Consider the following 26,946-nt stretch of genomic DNA (forward strand, 5'->3'; position numbering starts at 1 on the left):
TGTGGACACCTGCTGACAGGTGTCTAAAATCGAGCACACAGCCATGTGTTCTCCATAGACAAACATTGTCATTACAATTGCCTTACTGAAGAGCTTAGTGACTTTCAATGTGGGACTGTCATAGGATGCCACCTTTCCAACAAGTCAGTTGGTTAAATGTCTACCCTGCTAGAGCTGCTTCGGTAAACCGTAAGTGCTGTCATTGTGAAGTGGAAACATATAGGAGCAACAACGGCTCAGCCACAAAGTGGTAGGCCACACAAGCTCACGAAACCGGACGCCTGAAGTGCATAAAAATTCTGTCCTAGGTTGCAGCACTCACTAACGAGTTCTAAACTACCGCTGGAAGCAATGTCAGCACTAACTGTTGGGCGCTTCATTAAATGGGTTTCTATGGCTGAGCAGCGACACAAAGGCCTACTTACTGTTTCAGTATGACAAACTAAAGTCCATACGGAAATGGTTTGTCGAGATCGGTGTGGAAGAACTTGACTGGCCTGCACAGAGCCCTGACCTCAACTCCATCAAACACCTGTGGGAGGAATTGGAACGCTGACTGTGAGCCAAGGCAATTCGCCCAACCTCACTAATGCTCTTGTGACTGAACGGAAATAAGTCCTGCAGCAATGTTCCAACATCTAGTGAAAGCCTTCCCAGAGGAGTGGAGGCTGTTACAGCAGCAAAGGGGGGACCAACACCATATTAATGCCCATGATTTTGGACGAGCAGGTGTCCACATACTTTTGGAACATGTCGTGTACCTCACCACTTGCTAATATCATGCACCCGCTGCTCCTGCCCTGCACAGGTCCACTTGGTGCAGTGTAGCATACCTACTTCAACAGGTTCCAACCCTCTGAATTCATCTCACACCCGGGTTTGATATTCTGATCACGTATCTGTAAGCAACACCAAAGCCTGGTGTTTGGCCAGGAAACACATGACCTTTGTAAAGGGACGGGAGAGGAAGACAAAAGGCTTGGTGGAGTGCATCCAAAATGGCACTCTATTCCCTATTTAGTGCACTACCCTTGACCAGGGCCCACTATCTAGGGAATATGGTGCCATTTGGGACGTGCCCCTAGCGGTGTGTTATCCAGAGACCTGACAGCCGGGTTCACAATATAGTTAAGCTTGATCTATCAGGGAGGGAAAAGGAGCGGCTGACTCTAACCTAGATCTATGCAGCAGGACAAACAATGTTTCATTTTTAGATTATTCAGGATTCACATGCATTGAAAATTGTAGCAGTAAGACCACTATGTGTGTTTCTGTTTTATACAAAAACCTTGTCAGGTTCAATCCAAATCTAACAGATTATCTGATCTTCCAATCTTTGAAAACATTGTGACTTATTGTGGTGTTCCACAAAGTACAATACAAGCAAGATCAACAGGGATTTTATTCACATCAACAGCAATAGAAAGCATTTTGCTTGAAATACAAAGTGATTTTACTTTGATTTGTCATACAATTTTGTACTGTATCTTATGAGTTATATTTGGATCTATAAATTGCAGTTATCTGCCAAATAACATTTTACTTTTAAAAATAAGTACATTTTGATACCTAAATGTAGCAAAGATTTAAACAGTATTTTTGGCTTCACTCCAGTCCACAGCCACATGCATAAATGCATAGTTTTGTTCAGAATAGCAATTACAGTAGGAAATATACCATTTTATGTTTCAGTGTAGCATGTTGAAATAGCTTAAAGTTATCCCTTGAAGTTTAGTAAAGCCCTTGCACCGCAGGCCAGTTGAGAAGAATCCGTTGAGGACGAACAGAAGTGGATGAATGACTCCTTCATTTGTGTCCAAGCTGATTCTCAAGGGTCTCCATCCTTTTTGACACAACATCAAGTATTTACACATTAAGGAAGTTATTGATTTTAAACTAAACACATTTTTAAACATAATGGTTGCATCCTAAATGGCAGCCTATTTCCTTTATAGTGCACTACTTTTGACCAGGGCTGATGGGACTCTAGCCTATTTCCTTTATAGTGCACTACTTTTGACCAGGGCTGATGGGACTCTGGTCAAAAGTAGCACACCATACAGTAAATAGGGTACCATTTGTAAAGCATTCAATGTCATGGCAATATTAAAGCTCTTATCTAAAGTATGCACACCACCACAGAGCTGTAAAGGATATTATTCTGGGTCAGTCTCCTAAGCTGTTCGCTGACCTGCCTCTGGAAGAGCATCACGTTCTCACACTTACACATATCTTGAAGGGAGGGTTTCTCTGTTCACAGACAGACACCGTATGGATTGTCTTTTAGGAACAGACTGACACAGATCAAGTGCAATACAATTATTCATTCCCAGAGCCTCACAATATACTGTACAATGATAGGCCTCCAATTGTATGGTTGCTGTTGTACTTCATAAAATCACCTGCAGGTGGCAGAGATGTACAGCATTTTTCCCCTGAACATAAAGTACTTACCGGCTCCTCAATAAATATTTCCTGAAATGCAGTGCATGAGAGAAAATCGATCTAACACACATTTTAAACTGGGTGGTTCGAGCCCTGAATGCTGATTGGCTGACAGCCGTGGTATATCAGAGGTATACCACGGGTACAACAAAAAATGTGTATGTAATCCTCTAATTACATTGGTAACCAGTTTATAATAGCAATAAGTCACCTCGGGGGTTTGTGGTATATGGTCGATATATCACGGCTAAGGGCTGTTCTTATGCACGACGCAATGCGGAGTGCATAGGAACTGCCCTTAGCCGTGGTATATTGGCCATATACCACACCCCTTCAGGCCTTATTGCTTAAGTATAAAAAAATATATATGGAAGTCTATAAGCACCACCTTCATAAACAATCAGATTAGTTTTAAGACGTTAGATGGGGTTAGGGGCATTTTTGTTTTAGTATTTGAATAAATGATCAAATCTATAAATACAAGATGAGACGATTTGTGCACTGCAGGAAAAGTGTGAGAAATAATGAATAATGTGTAGCTGTGGATCTTTAATAAGAAAGTTATTTTAGAGTGTGTTTTATTCATTGGGTACCTTTACATATCCGTGACTTCAATTTGTCTGTAATTTCTCCCATGTTGCTAAAATCTTAAGCATAGTACAAATGCTTATCATCTGGCTTGGAAGCAATTTCCCTGAGCTCCTCTTCGATGGCTTTACCAACACCAAGTGCATATATCGTGATACCTGGGGGCGGGGAAGCAGGTCAAAGGTCAGAAGGAAGTGGATGAATGACTCCTTTAAGAGAAGATGGTACTCTATGAAAGGCTATTTAAATGGCTCTGCAATCAGATCAAGTTCAGCAAACACGATGTAAGAAACTGTACCGGCATCCTTTGCCTTAGTGGCCCATTTCGACACATCATCCTGGGATCCTCCGTCGGTGAACACGATACTGACCCGTGGCATGTCGGGCCTGGCCCCCTCCTTGGCAGAGAAGCTGTACTCAAACATGTGACGCAGGGCAGCGCCCGTCATGGATCCTCTGCCCATGTACTGCATCCGCGACACGGCCCTGTTGATGTCCCGGCCTGAGGTATACTGACCCAGGATGAACTCTGTGCGGACCTTACTGGAGTACTGCAGCAGCCCCATGTGGGTGCCCGTCCCGGACACGTCCAGAGAGTACACGATGCTGTTCACAAACTGCTTGGCAAGGTCAAAGTTGGCCGGCCCCAGGCTCTTAGAACCGTCAATTACAAATACCAGATCCATCACTCCATCTGAACACTCTGCCTCTGCCGTATTAGAGACAAATAGTGTTAAGTCATCACGACGCCCCAAATCAACTTTACCATGGCAAGACAGCAGCAGAATGTACTAGCCTACATTACTTAAACAATGTCACTGATGGGCCATTATTGTAAAATGAGCCAGTTATTAGCCTAACATTATGAAGACCTACCTGTGTGCAGGTCAGGGGCGCAACTTTGGTTTTAGAGTGGGGGGACATATTATTATTTTTATCCAGACGGATAAACACTCCAAACAGCCTACTGGCCGCTTAGAGGCGTCCACATGGTCCTAAAGCACACCATTGCATTGTTTTGTATCACATTCCAATGATAAAACTGGGGGGACAAAAATGCAATTTCAGAATGTGCGGGGGGGGGGGGACAAGTCCCCCGTCCCCAGTGAAAGTTGCAACCCTGGTGCAGGTCAAATTCAAATAGTAATAAGGATCATTGTCATTAATAATGGAAATGTGTGTTCTCTACTCTACTCCAGGCTTCATGGTACCAAATACATAGTCATTTTACTGCAACATTGGGTAATAATGTGCATAAATATCCATCTACCTATGGAGGACTACTCTTACTTCCTTCATGACATGTGCCTGTCACTGTCAAACGGTATGGAATATTCCTCTTAATCCAGGAAAAGAACACCCTGGACTAGAGGGAGCATCAGGATTAACCATGACCTCATAATCACAACTCACAATTTATGTAACATATAAATACCAGGATGGAAAAACACTCAGTCACAGTCAGACCCATTATAAAAGAGGAAGTTAGGTGTATATTTGAAGGCAGTCCAACTTCACCTCAGTCACATAAGCATTAATACGTAACACATTCATTCTAACATTTCAATTCAAAGGGATGTGAATCCATTGGGCCAAAACAGCATGATGCATAGAGAAGATCCTCTTATTACTGTGCAATGTCCAAAAGATCTGTTACCACACAGCTGATAGGAAGACATGGAAGCAGGCCATGGACTTACTCTGGCAGGTTCTGTTATCAGGTCTGAGTTTGTAGCCTTCTCGACATCTACACATAAATGAATCTTCAGTGTTCACACAGTCATGCTCACACCCATGGTTACCAAGGGAACATGGATCAAGCTCTGCCGTGAGAAAAAGTGATCAGACCCAGTTGTTGAGGTCAATAAGCAAGACTTGCTAGTATGTTGAAATCTAAGTAAAATGTTGAATACAAATGATATTTCTGCGTATTAGGTGAGACTGAGATACAGAAAAATGAATCTTCAGTGTTCACACCCATGGTCGCCAAGAGCACAGTGGTCAATCTCTGAGAGGTGTTGTAACATCGGGTACAGAGATAGAAACAAGGCAGGAGAGAGAAAGGGACAACGCATGCTAATATTCTTTCAGGGAAGTAACACTTCTACACTGTTATATAGAAACATAACAGTGACTCACATATTCACTACATTCAACAAATAAATACATTACAAATGTTTTCCTCAACACTGCCCACACAGTGAGCACAGCACTCTGTTGCTGAGTCCTCCAGAGACTGATATTTTGAATTAACAGTTTCTGATTGCTTTATTTGTTAGATTAAATATATTTGAAACCATTTTTAGAAGTATACTGGCACTTCCATCTCAGGAGGGGGGGGAAGTTGAGTACAGTGTTGTTAATAGCACAGTAACACAGTTCATACAACCAGAGGAGTGATGAACTTACTGCTGCAGGTCTTGCCATCGCGGTTGAGAACATAGCCCCTCGTGCATCTACAGACGTAGGACTCAGGAGAGCTGACACAGTCATGCTGACAGCCATGGTTCCCCAGGTCACAGTAATCTATTCCTGGGGGGGAAAGGTAGAAACACACATAGATGGGCTTGAATTCATACATTATTCTCAGGATGTCAAAAAGAGAATAGGTGCCTTTAATTTGAAATGTTCTTTATTTCCTGTAATACCAGTTGTTTCTGCCTATTTTTTTAAGCACTTACAGATTATGATTAACACACAGGGCTCTGAAATCAATATTCCAAATGTGTTAGGATTGTAATACACTCGAGAGGTGTGCTTTCTGAAGTGAATTGAAATGTTTATTGTGCAATTTGCATCGGAACATACACTCTTAGAAAAAAGGTGCTATCTAGAGCCAAAAAGGTTTGTTCGGCTGTCCCCAAAGGAGAACCCTTTTGGTTCCATGTAGAACCCTTTCTACAGATCAAACCAGATGGAACCCTGGCTGTCTGTTATGATTTCTTAGTATTCTGATACCATGGACACACTCCCCCATATGTCAGCAGCCAGTGAGATGATTCAAGAAGCACACTTCCTCTTGGAGATCTCCCCTATGCTACTCTGAAGTCTGAAGTTCCACGTCCAAATGTGGGTGGACTTGGACCTCCACCTCCACCCTTCAACTGCTTAAAGAACTGATTGTGAACACTACTATAGTCAAGCATATTTGCATCACTGAGCCAGTCCATGGATTGAAATGTAAACCAAAAACAAAGTATTTATTGTTTTCGGTATAATAGACCATCAGATTTGAGCAATGAAAGGACATATGAAAATCTGGAATTCAGGTTAACCTTCAGAAGCAGATAAATTACTTGTTTTCAGGGTAAATTCATTATTTTTGTTAACTTTAGTCATAACCACAAAAAAGAAAGAAAGAAGAAAAACTAAGAATCTCACTTCGACACGTGCTCTCGTCCTCGTTGAGTTCCTAACCAAGCCGCCAGCGACACTCGTAGCCGAGTACCCCTGGCATGTTGGCACAGATGTGGGCACAGCCATGGTCCACCACATCACACGGGTCTTCCACTACAGTACCAGGATGACCACAAAATAGGCAAAGACAGGATTGAATACTACTGCTGTAGCTGACCCTAACCCTAAACCTTCCCCTATGCTTCTGCTGCTGTTCACTCACTGCGGCAGGTCTTGCCATCGGAGTTAAGGGTGTAACCCCTTCTACCTCGGCACATGTAGGAGGCTGGGGTGCTCACACAGAGGTGATCACACTGATGGTCCATCACAGAGCACAATGATTAAAGCACATGAGAGATGAACAGAGAGAAAACAGCTCCACACAGATTGGACTGGAAGACAGAGGTGAGGGTCTCTATCTGGCTGAAGTTGGCCACCAGGTACACATGCTCCGAGTGCGGCTCACTCCCGATGACCCGCAGTGTGTTCATATCCACCCTGCCCACTCCGATGGCGAATATCTGGATGTCCGCCTGCCGGGCCTGTGCTGCCACCTCCTCCACCGTGTCCTGGGGACGCCCGTCCGTTATGATCATGGCGGGTCGGGCGCCCTCTGAAGGCTGTCTCCATAGCCAGGCCGGTCATGGTGCCGGTGGCCAACCACCCGCCTTGAATACAACAGTTATGTGTTTGTTAATGTGGGTGGGTTAGTTTATTGGGGATTCTTGTTAGACTGTTTCTGTACAGACGGACGGACTGACTGACTGACTGACTGACTGACTGTGGTCCTGGTCCAATGGTGGTTACTGTACCTGGAAGACATCTGGATGAACTCTCCACATTGAACAGAAGGAAACAGTAAGGCAGCAGTTCATGGAAAAGGGTCCAAAGTAGTGCTTTCAGTGCACTCAATGTCAATCATCCTGAAAATAGACTACCCGTCTTACAATGTTATGGCCCTAACAGCTTTTAAAGTCGATGGCCAAACCATTTCCACGTTTCATAGAGAATTTCCATTATTCAGGTTTATGAGGTAAGGATGACAGAATTAGTGCCAGTCGAAGAAAAAACGAGGCCTTTTAGTCCTTGACTTTTCATCTCATAGGCCTAACCAACAGTGATGTAACGTAACACAATTATACTATAGTGGATTTGTCTCAAAGGCTTTTTGAAAAACAGAACTGTAGCCCCTGCCCTAGAACTGATCAAGTGTATAACATATTAAAATGAGATGCACAGTAAATACAACACACAGCATACTTATGGATCCAAAATAAAAACAAGATCTGTCCATCAATTAAATGTGTTTTTAATAGACAAATAAATATAACTTCTATGTCTTTTTATGCTGCAGCAGCAGATGGTTAAATGTGACGGAGTCCTCAGAGGACATCCCCCGTCTGGGGAACAGCTTGTCAATAACTGCATCCGGCAGAGCAGACCAGTCCGCTTACATTAAATTAATTCAAAAAACAAGACCACCACTTTTTCCTTTATTCGAAACAACACAGATATAAGATCAAATGTGCAAGTCATATAACTCAACTTTAAAAATAAAGAAATGTCAACAACACAGTCCTGTTGTAATAATAATAATAATAATAATGACAGTTTTCTATACACACTAAACTATAACGTACGAGTAACTCGGTGATATGACTTCTGCTCTTCGATCATCTGTTAGATTACAAGCAGGTGCTTTAAATCTTTGGAATCCTTCTGCGCATAGCAACACTTCATACATTCTCTCAGTGCACCCTATCAGAAAGGATGTTGTTTGTAAAGGCAATCCAACAACGAACAGTGATCATGGGCAGAACAAATAAATATTTTGAGTCGAGGATACAATCCTCATTCGCCTGTTTTCAGATCTGTGTGTGCTTTAGCCAACTCCTCTGACTGTAATCATCATGAAAACGCACATACAGCTCTGGGACCAGCCTAAATCATGGGCAATAATCATAATTTATTTTTTTTTTTTTTGGGGGTTGCAGTGCCTGATTTGTTTGTGTAGGTCTAGACTTTACCGTGAAATTCTTACTTACTAAGCAACAGTGCAGTTCATGAAGAAGTAAATATTTACCAAGTAGGCTAAAATCAAAAGTTATAATAAAAAGTGACACAATAACAATAACAATAACAAGGCTATATACAAGGGCACCAGTACTGAGTTAGTGTGCAGGGGTTCAGGTTAGTTGAGGTAATCTGTACATGTAGGTGGGGGCAAAATGACTATGCTTAGGTAACAAACAAACAGAGAGTAGCAGCAGTGTACAAGGGGGGGGCAATGTAAATTGTTCAGCAGTCTAATGGTTTGGTGGTAGAAGCTGTTGAGGAACCTTTTGGTCCTAGACTTGGCACTCCGGTACCGCTTGCCATGCGGTAGCAGAGAAGACAGTCTAACTTGGGGGACTGGAGTCACTGACAATTTTATGGGCTTTCCTCTAACACCGCCTATTATATAGGTCCTGGATGGCAGGAAGCTTGGCCCTTGGCCGTTCGCACTACCCTCTGTAGTGCCTTACGGTCAGATGCTGAGCAGTTGCCATACCAGGCGGTGATGCAACCGGTCAAGATGCTCTCGATGGTGCAGCTGTAGAATCTTTTGAGGATCTGGGGGCCTATGCCAAATATTTTCAGTCTCCTGAGGGGGAAAAGGTTTTGTCGTGCCCTCTTCACAACTGTCTTGGTGTGTTTGGACCATGATAGTTCATTGGTGATGTGGACACCAAGGAACTTGAAACTCTCGACCCGCTCCACTACAGCCCCGTCGATGTTAATGGGGGCCTCTTCGGCCCGCCTTTTGCTGTAGTCCACGATCAGCTCATTTCTCTTGCTCACATTGAGGGAGAGGTTGTTGTCCTGGCACCACACTGCCAGTTCTCTGACCTCCTCCCTATAGGCCGTCTCATCGTTGTCGGTGATCAAGCCTTCCACTGTTGTGTCGTCAGCAAACTTAATGATGGTGTTGGAGTCGTGTTTGGCCACGCAGTCGTGGGTGAAAAGGGAATACAGGAGGGGACACCCCTGAGGGTGTGTACTTAGACCATGAAAACACGTTTCTGGTGGGTGGCCTTTGGACTAGGACTGGCAGTAGAGAACATGTAGAAGTACAGTTTAGTACAAGCAAGAAAAATATATCTGCTATTACACTCACTACTAGCGCGCTCATATTTGAACTCTTTCCTGCTCAATGTTTCAACTGTAGATCAGTGAAAATAAATAACTCCAAATAAACAGTATAATGTTAAACAGTATCACAGTAACAAAGAAAGAATCAGTAGTATTGGGGTCTGGGTCAAATTATTACAAAGCATAAAAATAAATAAAAAATACTGCTAACACTACACACCCAGTGTGACAGTTATCAAATGCCAACTATAAAATGCATAATGTATTGGAAAGAAAACATATTTGTTGCCCAGGTCTGGTTGGAATGTCTGGCTGCTGTAGTAACAAGGGGATCCAGTCTGTCAGCAGAACAGCGGCCCAGGTTCTTCATGCTATGTAGGGTGCCCCATAGGGGGGAGGAGCATTCTTGGATGATGGAATAGCCATGGTGTCATCGTATGGGGGTAACAGTACCTGGGAATACAGAATAAAGGGTGATCAAGACCAGAGTCTTCTAATGTGTGACTGACAACGACATCAAAATGCTATTTAACTGTTTGACATGGTTTCAAATATATTGATTTTTGTCACTGGCAAAGACTACAAGCAGTAATATAATAGGCTGTGTATTGGTCTAATTCCAAACAACAGTTGGTCAAATATACTCTTGAGGATTAAGTGAAAATCGTGTGAGCTCCCGGAAGTGACACGATGGTCATATATAGAGAGGATGACAGAGGATTTCAAACCAGATCTGTAATGATCTTCAAATAGTCTGGATGGGAGAATAGAGAGATGAGAGAAGATTAAAGAGGGAGAAAGGCAGGCCATGAATGAATGTGGTACAAGTCTATTGAGAGGCCAAATCTATAGAGAAGGCCATACAGTAAATGAATGCGATCCAAGCCTATTGGAGCAGGTCCAGACTGAAATCTGTGAGGTGAAACAGTTTGGATTCCAGGCAGTGACTGTGGTTCTCAGTCAGCAAGTGAAGTCCACATTTACATCCTATCTGACTGACATGAGTCAGGTTCAGTCAGCCAGTTCCTCTGTGTCTTTGATGAGGTAAAGTAGAACTCCGTCTCAGATGTCCTCTCTTCAGACTACTACACTCTCTCTGGGGAACCAACCAAATGCTATCATGGGATGTGTGTGTGTGTCTCAGATGTCCTCTCTTCAGACTACTACACTCTCTCTGGGGAACCAACCAAATGCTGTCATGGGATGTGTGTGTGTGTGTGTGTGTGTGTGTGTCTCTCTCTCAGATGCATGTAACCCATCCTGGTTTTCCTACTGACACAGAGACATACTGTAGGCAACATCTCTGATTCAATGCATTTTCGATGGACAACACCGTCAGAGGATACTGTAAAATATGGTTAGAGTATGCCAATGCCATCCTCACACACATCAGTAAAGCACTAGTTAGGGGCATAATGGCATTACAGTCCAGACTGGAGTCCATGTCATGGTGGACCTTTCTGATCTCAGACCAGTGATTTAACACTACACATTGTGCTTGATGTCCTGAAGCTATACTTCACAGGGTGGTTTCCCGGACACAGAAGGCAACGCCCCTGATTATAGTAACCTGTCAATAATACACAGACGGCTGCAGTCTACCTTTTTCCATGAAGTGTACACTCAGTCAATCCCCACTATAGATTTAAAAGGAATGGACTGGTGTAGGAAACTCTCTCTAAATCACTTAATCAACAACATTTAAGTTTAGGAGGGGAGTGAGTGAGTGTACACTTCAGGAGAGAAGTAGGGAATCAGAACACTCCAGTAGACTGGTGGTCTACCAGAATATTTTCTGCCCACTTGAAGCCTAAATTGAAAAGCCTAGACCTACGGAAAGCATGGCAGGCAGAATGTTGTTTTTCTTGCACTTTTGACTAATGATTTTAATGGTTAAATAGAGCAGTCTCGTCCAGTCCCTTTTATAGCTAAGGTGTTTTACACATAAGGAGCACCAGAAGGGCCTCAGCTTCTCTAGACCAAAACATCAAGTCATTCCTCTACATCAGGGTAGGCAACTATAGATTTTTTATTTAAATAGGCAAGACAATTAAGTACAAATTCTTATTTACAATGACGTCCCTGCAGTAGGCAAAATGCCAACTGCGGGACGGGTAAAAAAAATGAAAGTAGGGGGGTGGAAATACTGGAACACATTTTAAGCTGAATTCCTGGTGATAAAAACTTTTGGGGGTCAGAACAAAAAAAGCCACATTGTAGCTAACCTGTGCTCTTCATGTTCAAAACAAATCATGAGCATCATGAGCCATTCGTAGTGGCTTTGAATTTAAGGTTTATATTCGGGGGGACAAATAAATATCCAATTTACATAAGCCTACTTCATCACTTTTGGATATCAAACTCTTGTCAATTACAACATTATGCAGTGACACATTTTACTGGTGGAACAAAAAGTCCTGATAATGGTATTGTTCTGACTCTCATCGTTGAGGTACAAACACTGTTGACAACCCCTCACTCTCCTCTCCTACACCTGCATAGTGACAACACACAGTAATCCTCTTCCCCCAGGCTAGCTGGATGAGCAGTGCTGCAATGATCTGATAGCTAAACCAGATCCTCCCCTCGCTAACGCCATGTTTTCAGGCTGCATTTCTCCCCTCCCCTGGTTCAACAGTGGATAACGTGTTGTAATATCTGCGGATAAGCAGCCAGGTGGCCAAGCTTGAGCTATATGATACTAGTAGAGAGAGAGAAAGACCAAGAGCTTTTCATTGAGTAGGTGGCCAATGTACTATAGCCATATTAATGAGTTTGCCGGTGTGGAATTTTTTCCGGCCTCATCCACGCAAAGCCCCTTACTACAGCCCAACTTACTACAACTTTATACTTCCTTCCTACTCTGACATGATGGCTTTACTGATGGAATGCGCTCTCCCTCACCGTCTTGAGGGGAACCTAACCTACGCATAATATGAACCTGATCAGTGACCTATCACACGAGATATGATGAATGCTTTATGATTTTTACTTTCTCCAGAATGCAAAGCACAAAGCAGAGGGAGTTAATGAGGAAGGGAGGGATGGGTAATTATAGAGTAGATGAGAAGTATCATATGAATACAAATAAATATATTATATGATAGTACAGGACTGGTAAATGTCTAGATTGTTTCAACTTTGCAAGCAAAGGGTTAGAGTGAATAACAGAAACAGTGCATTTCTCAGCTGCTGGTCGAGTTGGAAAGGAAAACATTATTGTAGGAGTAAAAGCAATGTCACTATTTGTGGAAAAACATAACTGTCAAAAAGCTAGTCAGCATTCACAGAGGTGGTTTGTCTGGAGTATGTCAGTTTCTTCAAACCCAACTAACTGAACAGAGGAAATTGCATAACACTGTAGTAACTACAGCAGACTAGTATAAAATACAAAAACGAACCCACCATGTCATAATGTAGGACTTGTCATTCATGTACTGTACAGCAATTTAAATAGATGCTTGTATCCTGGGACTTACCGTGGTGTCATTAGTAGTGACGTATATCAGGACTTCTGTGGTGCTTCTTGCACGCACATACCGGTAGCAGTTCCACACACACGCTATCAGGTACGCCTGCAAAGGGAAAACCATTTTCAAAGACATGAAAAAAAATAACTTTATCAACAGCTGACATAATTTAAAAGGTACAGTATCTCTCAAAGGCTCAATATTCATCTTAATCCAAAGGGGTACTGTATAATTAATTCAGAAAGCGTTAAGACTCAATCTCCAGCCCAATGCAGAGGGGATTCATTCATTCAGAAAATTACAAGACTCAATTTCCAGTCCATTCCAGAAAGGTATAGTACAGCTCATTCAGGAGAGTGGTACAAAACCAAGCTCTCATTGTTCCCTGACATCATCACGCTCAGTGAGCAGTACGGTAGCTTTCTGGGGGATTTGTCCTGTCCAGCCAAACACCATCTGGTAAAGCAGTTGGCTCCTATAAAACAGACTAGGACTGAGCCCAGCTGTATATATACACAGTGCATTTGGAAAGTATTCAGACACCTAGACTTTTTCCACATGTTCTAAAATTGATTAAATTGTGTGTGTCCCCTCATCAATCTACACACAAGACACCATAATGACAAAGCAATGCAGGTTTTTAGAATTTGCGCAATTCCTTCGACTTCATGGCTTGGTTTTTTCTCTGACATGCACTGTCAACTGTGGGACCTTTTTATAAACAGCTGTGTGCCTTTCCAAATTATGTCCAATCAATTGAATTTACCACAGGTGGACTCCAATCAAATAGTAGAAACATCTCAAGGATGATCAATGGAAACAGGATGCAGCTGGGCTCAATTTCGAGTCTCATAGCAAAGGGTCTGAATACTTCTGTAAATAAGGTATTTCTGTTTTTTTATTTTTAAGAAATGTGCAAACATAAAAAATAAAAAACTGTTTGCTTTGCCATTAATGGGGTATTGTGTGTAGATTGATGAGGAACATTTTTTATTTAATACATTATACAATAAGGCTGTAACGTAACAAAACTTGAATGAATTCACACCTCTGTCACTTTTACGGGCTCTTCAACAACGTAAAGTAAAAACTGTAGACCTCCATATGGTATATAGACATTCTGTAAGTGTTTCCAAAATGCATTACTCAATGTGCTAAACTCACATACAATCGTCAGTCTGTGGATGATATGCTGGTAGAGGTAGCAACATCTATACAGAACAATTATCACTCACTGACAGCTGAGCTACGTATCAACCCTTACTTTTGGATTGGACCAGAAGTAATAGAAACGTGTGGTCATCCTCATTATTATAGCATGTTTGCATTAAGATGGCCTCAGTAAGGAATCTCCACAGTTTTACATGATGACACAGAGCCTTACTGAAGTCTATCAAAATAAACCACATCCTCTTTCTCTCAATCTGTTTCCCTACTTTTGGATGGTCTATGGAGCTCTATAGCAGCAGCCTAATAGAACTGGCAGGCCATTTAGAGGGGCTTTTACAATGCCATAAAACAGAGTTGTGTAGTGTGGTGGGACATTGGTAGTTGGCATCATCTGACAGTTTGTCAGAGATAATGTGAAAGCTCTCTAGCCTGAATGGGCCAAGAGCAACACTGTCGGGGGCACTGACTCAATGGCTCCCATTATAGTGTTATGAAAACAACAGCCTTGTGAAACGGCTCCTGCCAGACGTTTGAACCACTGCAGGACCCTCGGTCTGTCCCCAAGGGTTTCTGCCCAAAAAATAACCTGAATAACTTCCTCAGATGAGCACAATTTTCATCTCGCACTGTTTTGTCACTCATACAGTAAGTAATGAAAATGATGTGTGTGTGTGTGTGTGTCAGTTCAGTAGCAGTTACCTTGAAGGTGAGGATGCATCCGATGAAGAGGAGCACGATGAAGACCAGGCACACATTGCTCATGGCTGTGATGTCCTCTTTGTAGGGGAAGTTCTCAGGCTGTGAGGGTGACACGAGACAGTCAGACAGACAAAATCAGCTGCAGTGAGATTGGGGGTAGAGTGTGGTGGCTACATCCAAAATGGCACCCAATTCCTTATATGGTGCACTATCTAGTGCATTATATAGGCAATAGAGTGTCATGTCAGGCACTTTATTAGAATAAGAGTTTAACTTTGGAGTCCTTCTTACCAGCTGTTGGAGGTAATCTTGTATGGTGTTGGGGTAGACCACAATACTAACAGCTACCAGGGTGTTCAGTGCACAGTCAAAGACTTGGTAGCAGAAGAATGGGATGATCCAAGCAGCATGTTGCTGAAACAGGAAAAACAGTTTTATGTTAGCCACGAGGGAATAACATCTGAAGAGCTGCAGCAGCAGGAAAGGCTAATATATCTATCTGAAAAAACTATGATTCAAACTAAATGGTCTGACCGATGCATTAAACGTGAATCAATGTGTTTCTGGTGGGAGTTTTGGTGAACTTACTCTAGTGGGACGATGCCATTCAAGACCATGTCTGTAAATCTGGATTTGAACAGTTTTTAAAAAAAACTACATTTGGACAATAAAGTTTTAAACTATATTTGGATGATCCTCCTAGTGTCTTCATCTGTATTCATTCTTATGAGAGCAGACATAGTATACCAGTACAAGCAACAGCAGAAAGCTGACGTGACTTTTGCTTACCTTATATGCACCGTAGGTCGCCATCCCAGAAATTAGTATCATCAGCAACGAGATTGCAGAAGCAATACACATGTCTGGAATAGAAGGGAAATCATACTGTATACAAGGTCTGCATTAAAATAAATTAAACCATAGCAAATGATGAAAAAAATCACTTGGTGTTTTGTCCTTGGATGGTGATTGTCTTAATCGCACAGTAATTTATAAGCTTATAATAAATTCAGCTCATTCTTAGATTGACACTGATTATGTGAAAATGACCCAACTTTCTGTGTAGATGTGACCTGATCTTGATGCCATGACAGTGAGTGGATTTGACAGAAAACAAAAATACTATGTCACAAACTGTCAGCGTCACAGTAATCCTGTCCATCTGTGCACAGCCCAGAGAACACAGTAGTCTGCTCCAACAGAACAGAACAAAAGCCAGTCTGCTTTAGTTCTGTAACTATCCTGAACTGAATCACTGCCTGCCTCGTAGAAATTTGCCGTTCCACCTATCATGGCACATTGACTTGAACAGGGATGGCCGTTCTAGTAATTATATTTCTATGGCCTGCCTAATGCAGGGCCAGCTGGACCAATGGCAAAAGGGATCACAGGATGGTTTAATCTGACCGGAACTGGGTCAACTCAGTCAGTTTCAATCAGACACTACTGTACCCACAGCCAATGGCAGAAATGTCAATTTGGCCAGCATATGCTGCTACAGTTCATTTCCAACCTGGGCAAGACCTAGCTGATTTAGCAAGTTTGTGAAAATACACAACACAGCTGAACATTAGACATGCGTGCCCACGGACAGAGATTTGATTTGCTTTATTGTGTAGTGGAGGAAATACTGACTATTGGCTGCTTTCAATTATATAAAGTGATTTATAAAACCAGTAGTTTTGGCGTTGATATTTAACGCCATAGTAGTTTCCATCGTTGTCATCACATACACAACAGACAGAGGAGTTGGCTAGAGCACAAACACACTGGCCCGTCAGGCTACTAAGGAGGCGTGGGCAGGCCTATGCAACGTCACACACATCTATCACAGACATAAAGCTGTAGGCTACTTACTGGCGTCATCCATGTCATCTAAGTCGTTGGCCAGCTCAGCGCTGGTCAGATGGTACTGGTCAGGATCACCCAGGGCCGTGACGAGGATGAGTAACACCACCGCATTGATCAGCTAAAGGACATTAAGACATAAGGACATTTAGACTGACAAACAAGATAGGAACAAGATACACATCAATGTTAGGGAAAGGTTCAACCACAACATGAAGGAAAGGCTCCACAAGCATTTGATGGCATTAATCAGCTAATCTCAAAGACATAAGGACCAGTCAGACTGACAAGGAGGATACAGATACATATTAATAGCTCAGCCTTTATAAAGGGATAACTAGTTCACCCAAATTACTTTATTATATGATTCCTTAATTAGGAACTATTTGGCTGTGTGTTCCAGGTAAGGAAACAGTAATTGTATAATTTGAGTGAACCACCTCTAACTCAGCAATGTAGGCTGACATTCAATTTAATGTCAACATGATGGAAAGTCTCCACAAGGATAGATAGTGAGTTAACTTTTAAATTAATTATACATATGCCTAGGCCCTATGTGCATAATGTAAAATTAATTATTGCCATAGCCTAAAGTCTTCTTTCTACCTGACACTAGACCTGTAACCTGTCCTGAAGGGCTGAGTGTACTGAAAAATTAATGAACGTTTTTTTCCCCAATGGTGTTCGGTTACGTTGACGCCTTAGCGTAATAACTTGTTCATTCATAATTAACAAAACAATCCATTAAATAAATGTTATCACTTGCAGCCAATCACAATGAGACCACTTTCTACTTGATAAACATAATTTAACATGGAAAAACGTCCTACAAATAATAACATACCGTTTTTAGTGGTATGTGAATAATAGCGACTGTGGATGCTCACCATATACCAAACCCCCAGGATAACAGTGCCTGTGCGGACATGACAGCACAGGCAGCATCTGGTGGAATGCCATCGGTCCCACGGGGAAATCATATTGTAGTCCGAGGAGGAGGCACTTCACAGATATAGATCTGTTAATGATAAACAATCCAAATAGATCGACGTGAATTTCTTCTCCGGCGCGCGCGGTGTCGTCCGCAATTCGTGATAAAAGCCTCACCGCGGCTCTAGTGATCAACTCAGGCAAGTAGCAAACATTGGAGCATGTGACCTGGGCTAGATCGGATCAAGAGCCGGTGATGTAACTAGTTTCTAGAATAGAGTTCCCATCATCCCTCACCAACGCCGGGAAATTTAAATAGTTACACTGTAGCTGCCTGCTATGTTTATTAAGATATGTTGAATAAGAATATTCACGCTTCACAATAGTGCCTTTATGATCTTTATGGTAGAAATTCACACAAAGGGCATATTTGATTATATTGCATTTGGAACATTCTGACAATAAAGACAGAGGTAAAGGACAAGTATCAAACACATTGATTTAAATAATTCAACTGAGACATTACTATCCCCAATCAGGAAAAACAGAAGCAATTCACATGTTAAATTTCCAGAGGAAGAAAGACAAGTGGAGAAAGATTCAGGGTGCAGAATAAACATGGTCCAACATAGGACACAATCAACACATTAAAACGGTTGGTAGAGCACATGCCTACATTACCCAACCAACTAAGGCATCAAATTGTATTCCTGATTACTGCATCATTACAAATACATCATTGATTAAAGCAGTTTGAAACCATCCTGTCTACAGCAGGACTAAACACCAATCAGTTGCTCAAAAGAAAAAAAAGAGAAAAATAAGAGGTAACTGATTAATAGGAAATAACTATAGATATATAAAAGAAATCAAATATAGAAAAGGGCCTTTTTATTTTTTACATATGGCTTGAAGCGTTTTCATTACAAAGAGGTTACAAAAGGTTGAGGACTTTTGAATCATCAACCACGGGTGGACAGGACAACATCCATCAATGGTAGAAGCAACTACACATCTGAGCACAACACTGATTATCAAAATAACAGCAAGTAACTGAAAGTATGTCTCTTTTCCATGTACAGCAGAATAGTAGAGATACCACTAACACCACCTGCATCCAAATGCTAAACATGATTCCCTTGGGTCGTGTTCATGAGACACCAAACAGTACAAAATTGACTGAAACAGGGAGGACTACCTGGACTTGTCAGATAGCAATCGCTTATTTAGTTTTTCCCTTTCAAAACAGTTTGCTACCATGTGCCCTATTGAACACAACCTTATAGTGTTGGACTTGACCTTTTGAGCAGGAGTCACTGCACCAATATGATTAACGATATAAACAGCAAAGACTGTAGAATAAAGGCCTGTAACGTGACTCGGCTGACTCTTCCTCTATAATAATCTCAAAGCCACAACATCCCAATCACTATTAAATCAGGATTTATTATTCATTTTCTAGTTGTCTAATCATCAAACATGATCGTTCGAAAGATTCATTGGAATTGGAAAACAGTTCATGTGTGCCCACACTACGATATTGATCAGAATCGCAGAATTTAGCTTTACAGTTCATCTAGATCCAGTCTGCTTGACCAGGCTGCATTTTGGATATGAAGCTGGCCGGTCAGAACTTAGAGGTTTGATATTTCCGTTTTTAAAAGGGGAAGTATTTATATGTTGCATAAACAGCTGTTTTATCCAAAGTATTTTGCATATAATGTTCATGACTCCAACTCATGTTTCTCTTCTTGCCCGTTTCTTCTTCATCACTGGTTTGGAAGGCTGGCTCTCTTCAGGTTTTTCTATGGGGCAAAACACACAGGGAGAATAGTCTTACAATACAATATGGGACTCCTTGTAAGACAAGACACAGGTTGTAAAAAAATAATAATCATAAATATAAAACAGAAACGAAGACTTTAGAAGCAGGAAGTGTGTAGAATCCATTCCAGAATGATCACTAGGAAGTGTACATTTTTGTTCTCGCACAGTACTACCACCTGAATCATCCAATCAATGGCTTGGATAGTAGCTGGGTTGAAACAAAAGACTGAGCGAGAACTGCAGCCCTGTCTGTATACAAAAAATATTGAATTTTTAGGGTTGCAACATTTGTAACTTTCCTGGACTTCCTGCTTATTCCTAAACGTATTCCAAGAATCTTCCAAATAGGATTTAAGGAAAGTTACTGAAATTTTGCAACTGTATGATTGATACGTTAAAGAGAAGGACTGATGCTCTAGCTGGGATAGCCAATCAAACTGAATGGAGAGAGGGGAATCTGGTAGTAATAACCTGGCCTAGCTGCTTCCTACACCTCCAGAGATCAAGAGCTACACTTCAGAGGAAGGTGGTATGCAGGCAGCTTAGTGGCCCAGTCAATCACACAACATGGCAGCCCTGCCCAGGAACACCACCAATCAGCCCACTAATATGTCTAGATCTGAATGGTTTGAGGGCAAGGTAAAGCTATTCCTCCTTTAATATTAATGTGTTTCTATTGTGATCATAGTATAGCAAGAAATGATTGGGGATATAGAATAGAGGAAAGTATAAAGTGAAGTAAGACGTATGCAGGGATCGAACCCCAGCTGCTGGCAGAGATACGTAGTCCAGGGTCTGCAGCACTACCACTAGACCAGACTCCAGTGTGATACACATAGTTCTGATAGACTTACTAGGTGTTGGAGCAGGTAGACTGTTCTGCTTGGCAGTAGGCTCCGTCTCTGCGGGTTGGGGTGGCACTTGTGTGATGGGGGCTGTGTTCTGAACCACAACTGGTTGCTCCACTCTTGCCTGCAGGAATTAGAAACCTTGGGATTAAAGAGGCTAAAGAACCTTTGCCACTCACTGGGGGTGCTCTTGGGCCAACAGGGGTCCCCTTAACGAAATTGCACTTTATTTCCTTTATAGTCCTTACAAGCCCTCGTCAAAAGTAGTACACTATTAGGGAATAGGGTGCCATTTGACACAGCCATTGAGGTCTATAGAGCAGTGTCACCAACCTTTACAGCAGCAACATTGACAGCAGGAGCAGTAGGCTCCTGGATTGGCTGCTTCTTCACCTTGGCCTCAGCAACAACCTTTTTACTTCGCTCCTCTGACTCCTGTCAATCACAGACAAACAGAACAAATATGAGCCAATCAGGAAGGCCACAGGGAGCAATGACCTAATGAAGGACTCAGCAATGTAGTTCTAACGAGTGATGGTAACAGTTTAAATTAAGTTGCTCTATTCCTGTGTAATAAGACTAATCACTATAGTAACATTATAATGTTGTTAAGGAGGAATCCAGTAAGCGCTTAGTCTACGGTGTTACCTGGCCAGTAACTACAGCATCTTCAGCTTGTTTCTTCTTCTTCTTTTTCTTCTTTTTCAATTTACCAGTTCCATCAGCGGCAAGCTCTGCCTTTTCTCTCTCTTCATCAGATACTTGCTGCGAAACAACATTCAAAGTACAAAACTAATTCAAATACTTAACAGATCTAGACTGCTCAACCTAAATTAACAACCTGACCAATTTTCCCCAACTTGTCAAAATAATAACAAGGGGACAAGGTACAGTAAGCAGCAGATATTTATTTTTACATGTGGCTTCTGAAATGTAGAATGTGTAGTTTTGTTTGACAGAGGTTTTTAAAATGAAGCAATCCCCAAATCACTACTATTACTCTGTGCAGAACCTTGTACAGGATACAGCATGGTCTCTTTACAAGCTACTGTTGCACTGCAGTCAAACTATTTATATTCCAAGGATGTAGTGCACATTACCAGTCAGTCTACCCTCACATATGCATAGTTATATTTAGAGGTTTTTAAAAGCAACATTTAAATTAAATCCCTGACATCTCTTCATCATGAAATGTTCTGTTTAACTCTGGAGATGGTTTCTCTCTCCTCAACTTTCCCAGATTATATTGACAGTATTTAAATATAAAAGGCATGTTATTTATTTAACCAGGAACAGGCCCTTGATGTTAGAAACCTCTCGTGAGGGGTACCTAAAAAGTGTTATCACAACTGGCGACTAACCTTGACAGTCTCTGGCAGGGGCTCCTTGAGGACAGGGGGGGCAGCCTCTACTGGAGCAGGGAGTTCCTCATAGTTCCCCCACACCTCCGCTGGGGCATTCCAGTCAGAGCACCCGTCTGCTGCAGCAGCAGACCCATCACCATCTGAAAACACATCCAGAGGAAAGCTCTAGTTAAAACACCTCACAAAAACACAACCTTGACAACACATGCTACAGACAGAGATGATGATTTTCACTCCTACAGCAGTCTCCTGACAACAATACAGTTGGACTGTGCAGAATCACTGATCTACAGGCCACCTTGCAACCCGTATAACTACTCATTATGCGATCTAATTCCTGCAATGACTTTTATTGCCAGTGTAAAGGTTTGTTTTACTTACTTAGACCAGACCACTCGTCTTCCACTTGAGGCTCAGGCTGGCTGGGACATGGCAGCTGGGGTTCCACTGCTGGAACACACACAACGACTTGGCTTCATGGCGGACTATCACCAATATACGCAAACTAATATTGCCATATGATTTTGATCCTTTCGTAGTTTAAAAATGTTTTTTAAATGATACAATCTGATTAAATATCTATACTGCCCTACAAAGGCAAAACACAGTAACTAAGTCATTGTTTTCACTGCAAAGTCTGTCTTTGTCTAGACAGAGAGCAATTTGTTACTCCATTATATATTCTGATTAACTGGCTTGTTCTTGTGTCATGAAACTTATTACCACACGAATCAAATAATATACCTGGCCATTACAACAGATAACTATGAATTTGGTCAAAAATATTTTAATGCGTTTTGCCTTTGTAGGGCACTATACCTGTCTGTACTGTAAACAATGCCATCTAGAGGCCAAAAGGTGATCCTACACCAGGAGTCCACAAAGAACAGTCAGCCCATTACCTGCAGTGCCAACTGTTAGTCTGGTTAATGAGACTAGATTCAGGTCTTTAGCCTTTATCTCTGTTATCAGGGATCCTCCTAATAAGTCCACCCTCCTAATAACACAACATTGCAATAGAAAACCTCAGTGAAAACTCCTGCCAGTAAAAATGTAATTGTACTGTGTATACTGTATTCCCTGCATATAATAAAAAGTAAGATTTGATTAATATGTACATATGCAGTATATTCGAGGGAGATATTACTACTATCATTACTTTCAGTCTCGTGCCCCCAGACAGTGGTGTCTTGATTGCTCTCAGAAGTGGTCCAATGCTCCTCATCAGGAACAATGGTAAGGGCTGGGGCCGTCACAGCCCGGTCAGTCCATCCTCCAGTCACTACCGGAGCCTCCTCGCTGCTGATAGCTGACACCAACACACACATTTAACACCCTTCAAGAACATCCACACAATGGCACCACTTCAAATAGTGTGCCTAAAGAAATGGACTCTAACCAAATACTACACAAGTAAGAACATGTAACTAATTGTTTTTCTTACAATGGGACATGATTTGATTTCACCCTAAGCCTTAATCAGACCCTTATTTGAATCAATGTATATTTTTTTTACCTTGAGGTCTGCCTATGGCAACAGCAGCAACGGCACCTGCTTTCTCTGCTTTGGTTTTGGAGGATTCTCCTGGGGAAATAACACTCATGTTTAAAGGCAAGGCTGTAGCTATATTTCCATATACATTTATATTTCCTATTTGCAAAGGGAGAGCAGGTCAACACACAAAGAGCAGTAGCCTGGAACGCAAACTGATATGCTCAGTTCTATTGTTTCAGTGGTGAAACGGAGCATGTCAGTTTGGCTTCCAAGCTAACAGAGCAGTTGACAAGCAGCAGAAGCTACACCGCTCTCTCTCTGGGCTCGCAGTCCTCCAGGGTCTGTATTTATAGCAGGTCTGATCAACAGGGGACCAGCAGAACTCAATAACAGGAGAAGACAGAGAGTAGCAATCTCCCTGGATGCCAAATTAGTCTGTTTACAGAAAGTTTGTGAAAGTGTAGGTGTCTTTAACCAAGCTCAGGCCTGCTCAGCTGCTGCCTTTTGCCAGCAGAGAGGTATACCATAAGGTGATAGACCTAGCTAGCTTTACCTTTCTTCTTCTTTTCCTTCTTCTCAGAGACAGAGACAGACCCAGGGTTTGCAGCTTTGGGGCTGACTTTGGTTGACTCTGTGGGAGGAGTACTAGGCAGAGGATCCACTCCTCCAGGGCTCCCTGAGCCGTCACCAGTGGTTTTGTCTTTACGGCGCTGCTCACGCTTCTCCTTGTTACTGATCTTGGTCTCCCAGGTGCCTGATACTGATAGAAACATGGGGAAGGTTAGTGGGATCAAGTTAAATAGGCCTACATCTCATGTTCAAATCCACTGTTAGAATGTCCAGGCTCTGGGCCCAGTTTCCCAAAACCATCTCAAGATTAAGTTCATCGTTAAAGCCTTCTTAGGAACATTGTTACATCTCCGAGCTGTTTCCCAAAACAATCATTACTAAAGTTGCTCTTGAAAATGTTCATTATTTAACGACTGCCTCAGACCACTCATAGAACAGCAAAGTACATTGTTAGATGTTTCTTGCCCTTCCGCGTCACTTTATACACAGATGTTTATCAGTCTTTGTGACTGCTGATAACGTCAGAAGTTTGTAGACTGACTACAAAAACAAAGTTGCCCATTTTTTTGCATAACAAAGACGCTTCAAATGAACACCGAGATGACTGTATTAAAAGACAAATACTGTATAGGCTACATACACATTTTTGAATGATATGGAAATCAATTTCATGTTAATGCAATCGAGTTTTATTTAGATATTTGTAAGCTACCGATACATATTCGCCTCAATGTATTTCATGATGTAACATTTGCACAACATGGATTTAGTGCATTATTATAAGGTAAGCATTAGAATAAGCCGCCTCAATATTTGTAACCATATGTGAACTCTAAGAGCCGATCCATCGTCAGTCTTGTGGAATAATTCTAATGTCAAGGTAAGATTGGAAAGAGAGAACGCTGATCCTAGAGCATTGCTCCCTCCAATCTTGGTCAGATTGCATGAATGATTGATTTAATCTTTCATAGACTAACATTAAAATATGACTAACTTCAATTTCCCTGAAAGGATGTAATAATTAGCTGTAAATGTATGCCCCCACCACGCTTTGCTAGGCACAATCGATTCAAACAGTTGGTGGTATTGTATGGCGTACCTTCCTCCGATTCCTTGCCATGTGAAGAAGCCGTCTTAGCCTCCTTTACTGCCTGTTTCTGCTTCTTCTTTGTATTCTTTACCTAAATATATAGATTTCAACATGTATGGTGGATTAATGCTACAAGGCAAAGAAAGGGAAAGTGGTAACATACAGAAGCATCGCCCCCTGCACCATTAGAACAGAAACCCCATGTTATGAAAGTCACTCAATCAAGTCAACATGTTCAAACTAGGTAGGTTGGGGTGTATGTATGTATGTATATATCTTAAATCACATACACTATCCTGTTCCCCTAAATCTGTCTACCAAGAGCCTTTTGACATGTAATTTATAGGCTATACGGTCCTTACAATCTCAAAAGCTATAAACCAAACAAATCAATTAAGTATTATATTGGAAGTGTCAGCCCCTCAATGCAGATTGATGCCAAAAACAACTATAAAGAGCATTGATTGACAGACTGACAGTCAACTGGGTTGAAAGCTGTATTTGATCATGGAGGAGCAACACTTGACACTAGCTAAGTGAGAAAGCCATCCATCCCATCCTTTAGGATTTGCTGCGTCTGCAAGTTAAAATCTGGCAAACAGACATTGCCAGCTGGCCCTTGCACATCACAGGACTGTAGGAGTCCTAAGGGAGGGAGGCCTCTAGTCTAAAAGCCACATCATCACTAGGAAAACTCTACCACAAACGCCATATGGCCGGTTCTCAATCTTGAAGGCTTGCTTAGTGCAGAAGTGGGGATATTATGTAGCTAGGTATAACCAAGCATATCTGAATTTATTTAGCATACAACGGACTTCTGTTTTACTAGTCTCCTAGGCTTGCATACCAGAATTTGCCTCTACAAGCAACATTAGGCCTACCTCAGAAGCCTTTTCTGTCTTGACTTGAGAATGATGTGGCACTACTGGCAGGTTGTCTTCTTCAGTCACTCTGACTTCCTCTTGTAGCTCAGCAACTACACTACCATTTGGCTGTGATTTCTGTGGGGCAAAAGAGAACACAAGGCTTAATGTAAAAACAAATATTAGTTTGGCTCACGTGACAGGTTAATCTAGCTAGCCGAATCATACTAACGTTAGCTATCTACGGTGACAGAGCTGTCAAAATTAGCATAGCATAATTAGCTAGTAAGCTAACATTGGAAACGTTACCTTTTCTGTAGGTTTCCTTTTCTTTTTCTTCGGTTCCTCTGCTTTTGCCGTCTTGATAGTAGCTGGTTTAGTGCTTTCCATGGTCTCAACTTCAACTATGGTCGGTCGCTTCTTGAAGAGCCCGCGACATGCGGAGGCCCACATAGCCACCATTAGCACGAGCCCAATGCACGCTGCTAAGAGGATCAACCATGGCGGAATCTCGGGCTTCACTCCAAAATCCACCCCGAGTTCTGCGTGCAAGAGGTCTAGGCCAGTGGAAAGAAGCTCATTCAGGCGACCTGCTATCAACTTGACCTGTTGACAGGTCGCGTCCTGCCAGTTCTCTGCCATTTGGGTTGATCTCGATGATTGACAGAATATGCAAAAGTTAACGTTAGCTGGCTAAAAATAACGGTTTTGACAGGGCAAACAATAAAACCACGATCATCGCTAGCTTGTCATCCACCTAGCTGCTAACACGTTAGCTAGCTGTCAATCATGTAACATTTGAGTCGGTCGAAATAAATTACCCTCATATAGCTAGCTATTTGTCCAGCTCGTATGACTGATGAACCGGTCTCTTGCCCACTGATAAGGCAAGAAGGTTGATTGCGAGGAGCAACAGAAAAACAGGCGGTGCTTAGCAGCATGCCGCTCTACGATTGGTGCAACGTCATGGAAGAAGGAGTCCCTCTGAAATCATGACGAATTTCCTCATACAGATTAAGAATGGTGGTCCTGGACTAGAACAGATTACTTGGGGTTAGTTATCAGTATATTTGATTAAAAACTATACCCAATGATGAATCACATATCTTGAACCAAACTTTTGCTGCCCACCTCATCAAGTAGAATTTGTGGCCTGTTTTATTGTATGCTTGGGTGTATTCCGACAATCTAAATAATTGCAGTCTTTGTAA

General features: G+C 42.0%; 2 protein-coding genes and 1 pseudogene across 3 annotated transcripts; all 3 read right to left on the minus strand.

The window, feature by feature from the left end:
• Nucleotides 1–2,038: 2,038 nt before the first annotated feature.
• LOC112244449 lies at nucleotides 2,039–7,025 on the minus strand (annotated as a pseudogene).
• Nucleotides 7,026–9,351: 2,326 nt separating this feature from the next.
• Nucleotides 9,352–17,910, minus strand: laptm4b (lysosomal protein transmembrane 4 beta). Its single transcript, XM_024392564.2, has 7 exons — nucleotides 17,636–17,910; nucleotides 16,758–16,869; nucleotides 15,690–15,763; nucleotides 15,192–15,314; nucleotides 14,901–14,999; nucleotides 13,041–13,136; nucleotides 9,352–10,014 (listed from the first exon to the last, which is right to left on the minus strand). The coding sequence occupies exons 1-7, from the start codon at nucleotides 17,726–17,728 to the stop codon at nucleotides 9,928–9,930; spliced, it is 684 nt and encodes a 227-aa protein (XP_024248332.1). The 5' UTR covers nucleotides 17,729–17,910; the 3' UTR covers nucleotides 9,352–9,927.
• Nucleotides 17,911–18,064: 154 nt separating this feature from the next.
• Nucleotides 18,065–26,631, minus strand: LOC112227708 (protein LYRIC). Of its 2 annotated transcripts, none has more exons than XM_024392544.2 (12): nucleotides 26,045–26,631; nucleotides 25,754–25,873; nucleotides 24,882–24,963; nucleotides 23,766–23,972; nucleotides 23,234–23,302; nucleotides 22,877–23,026; nucleotides 22,099–22,164; nucleotides 21,715–21,857; nucleotides 21,002–21,118; nucleotides 20,687–20,788; nucleotides 20,360–20,477; nucleotides 18,065–19,483 (listed from the first exon to the last, which is right to left on the minus strand). In XM_024392544.2, the coding sequence occupies exons 1-12, from the start codon at nucleotides 26,375–26,377 to the stop codon at nucleotides 19,416–19,418; spliced, it is 1,575 nt and encodes a 524-aa protein (XP_024248312.1). In that variant the 5' UTR covers nucleotides 26,378–26,631; the 3' UTR covers nucleotides 18,065–19,415. The 2 variants fall into 2 exon arrangements, with proteins under 2 accessions (XP_024248312.1, XP_024248304.1); XM_024392536.2 differs by having other exon boundaries at nucleotides 22,099–22,167; nucleotides 26,045–26,630.
• Nucleotides 26,632–26,946: the final 315 nt, after the last annotated feature.

This window comes from Oncorhynchus tshawytscha, linkage group LG03, assembly GCF_018296145.1.
Source record: "Oncorhynchus tshawytscha isolate Ot180627B linkage group LG03, Otsh_v2.0, whole genome shotgun sequence".
NCBI classification, from domain to species: domain Eukaryota; kingdom Metazoa; phylum Chordata; class Actinopteri; order Salmoniformes; family Salmonidae; genus Oncorhynchus; species Oncorhynchus tshawytscha.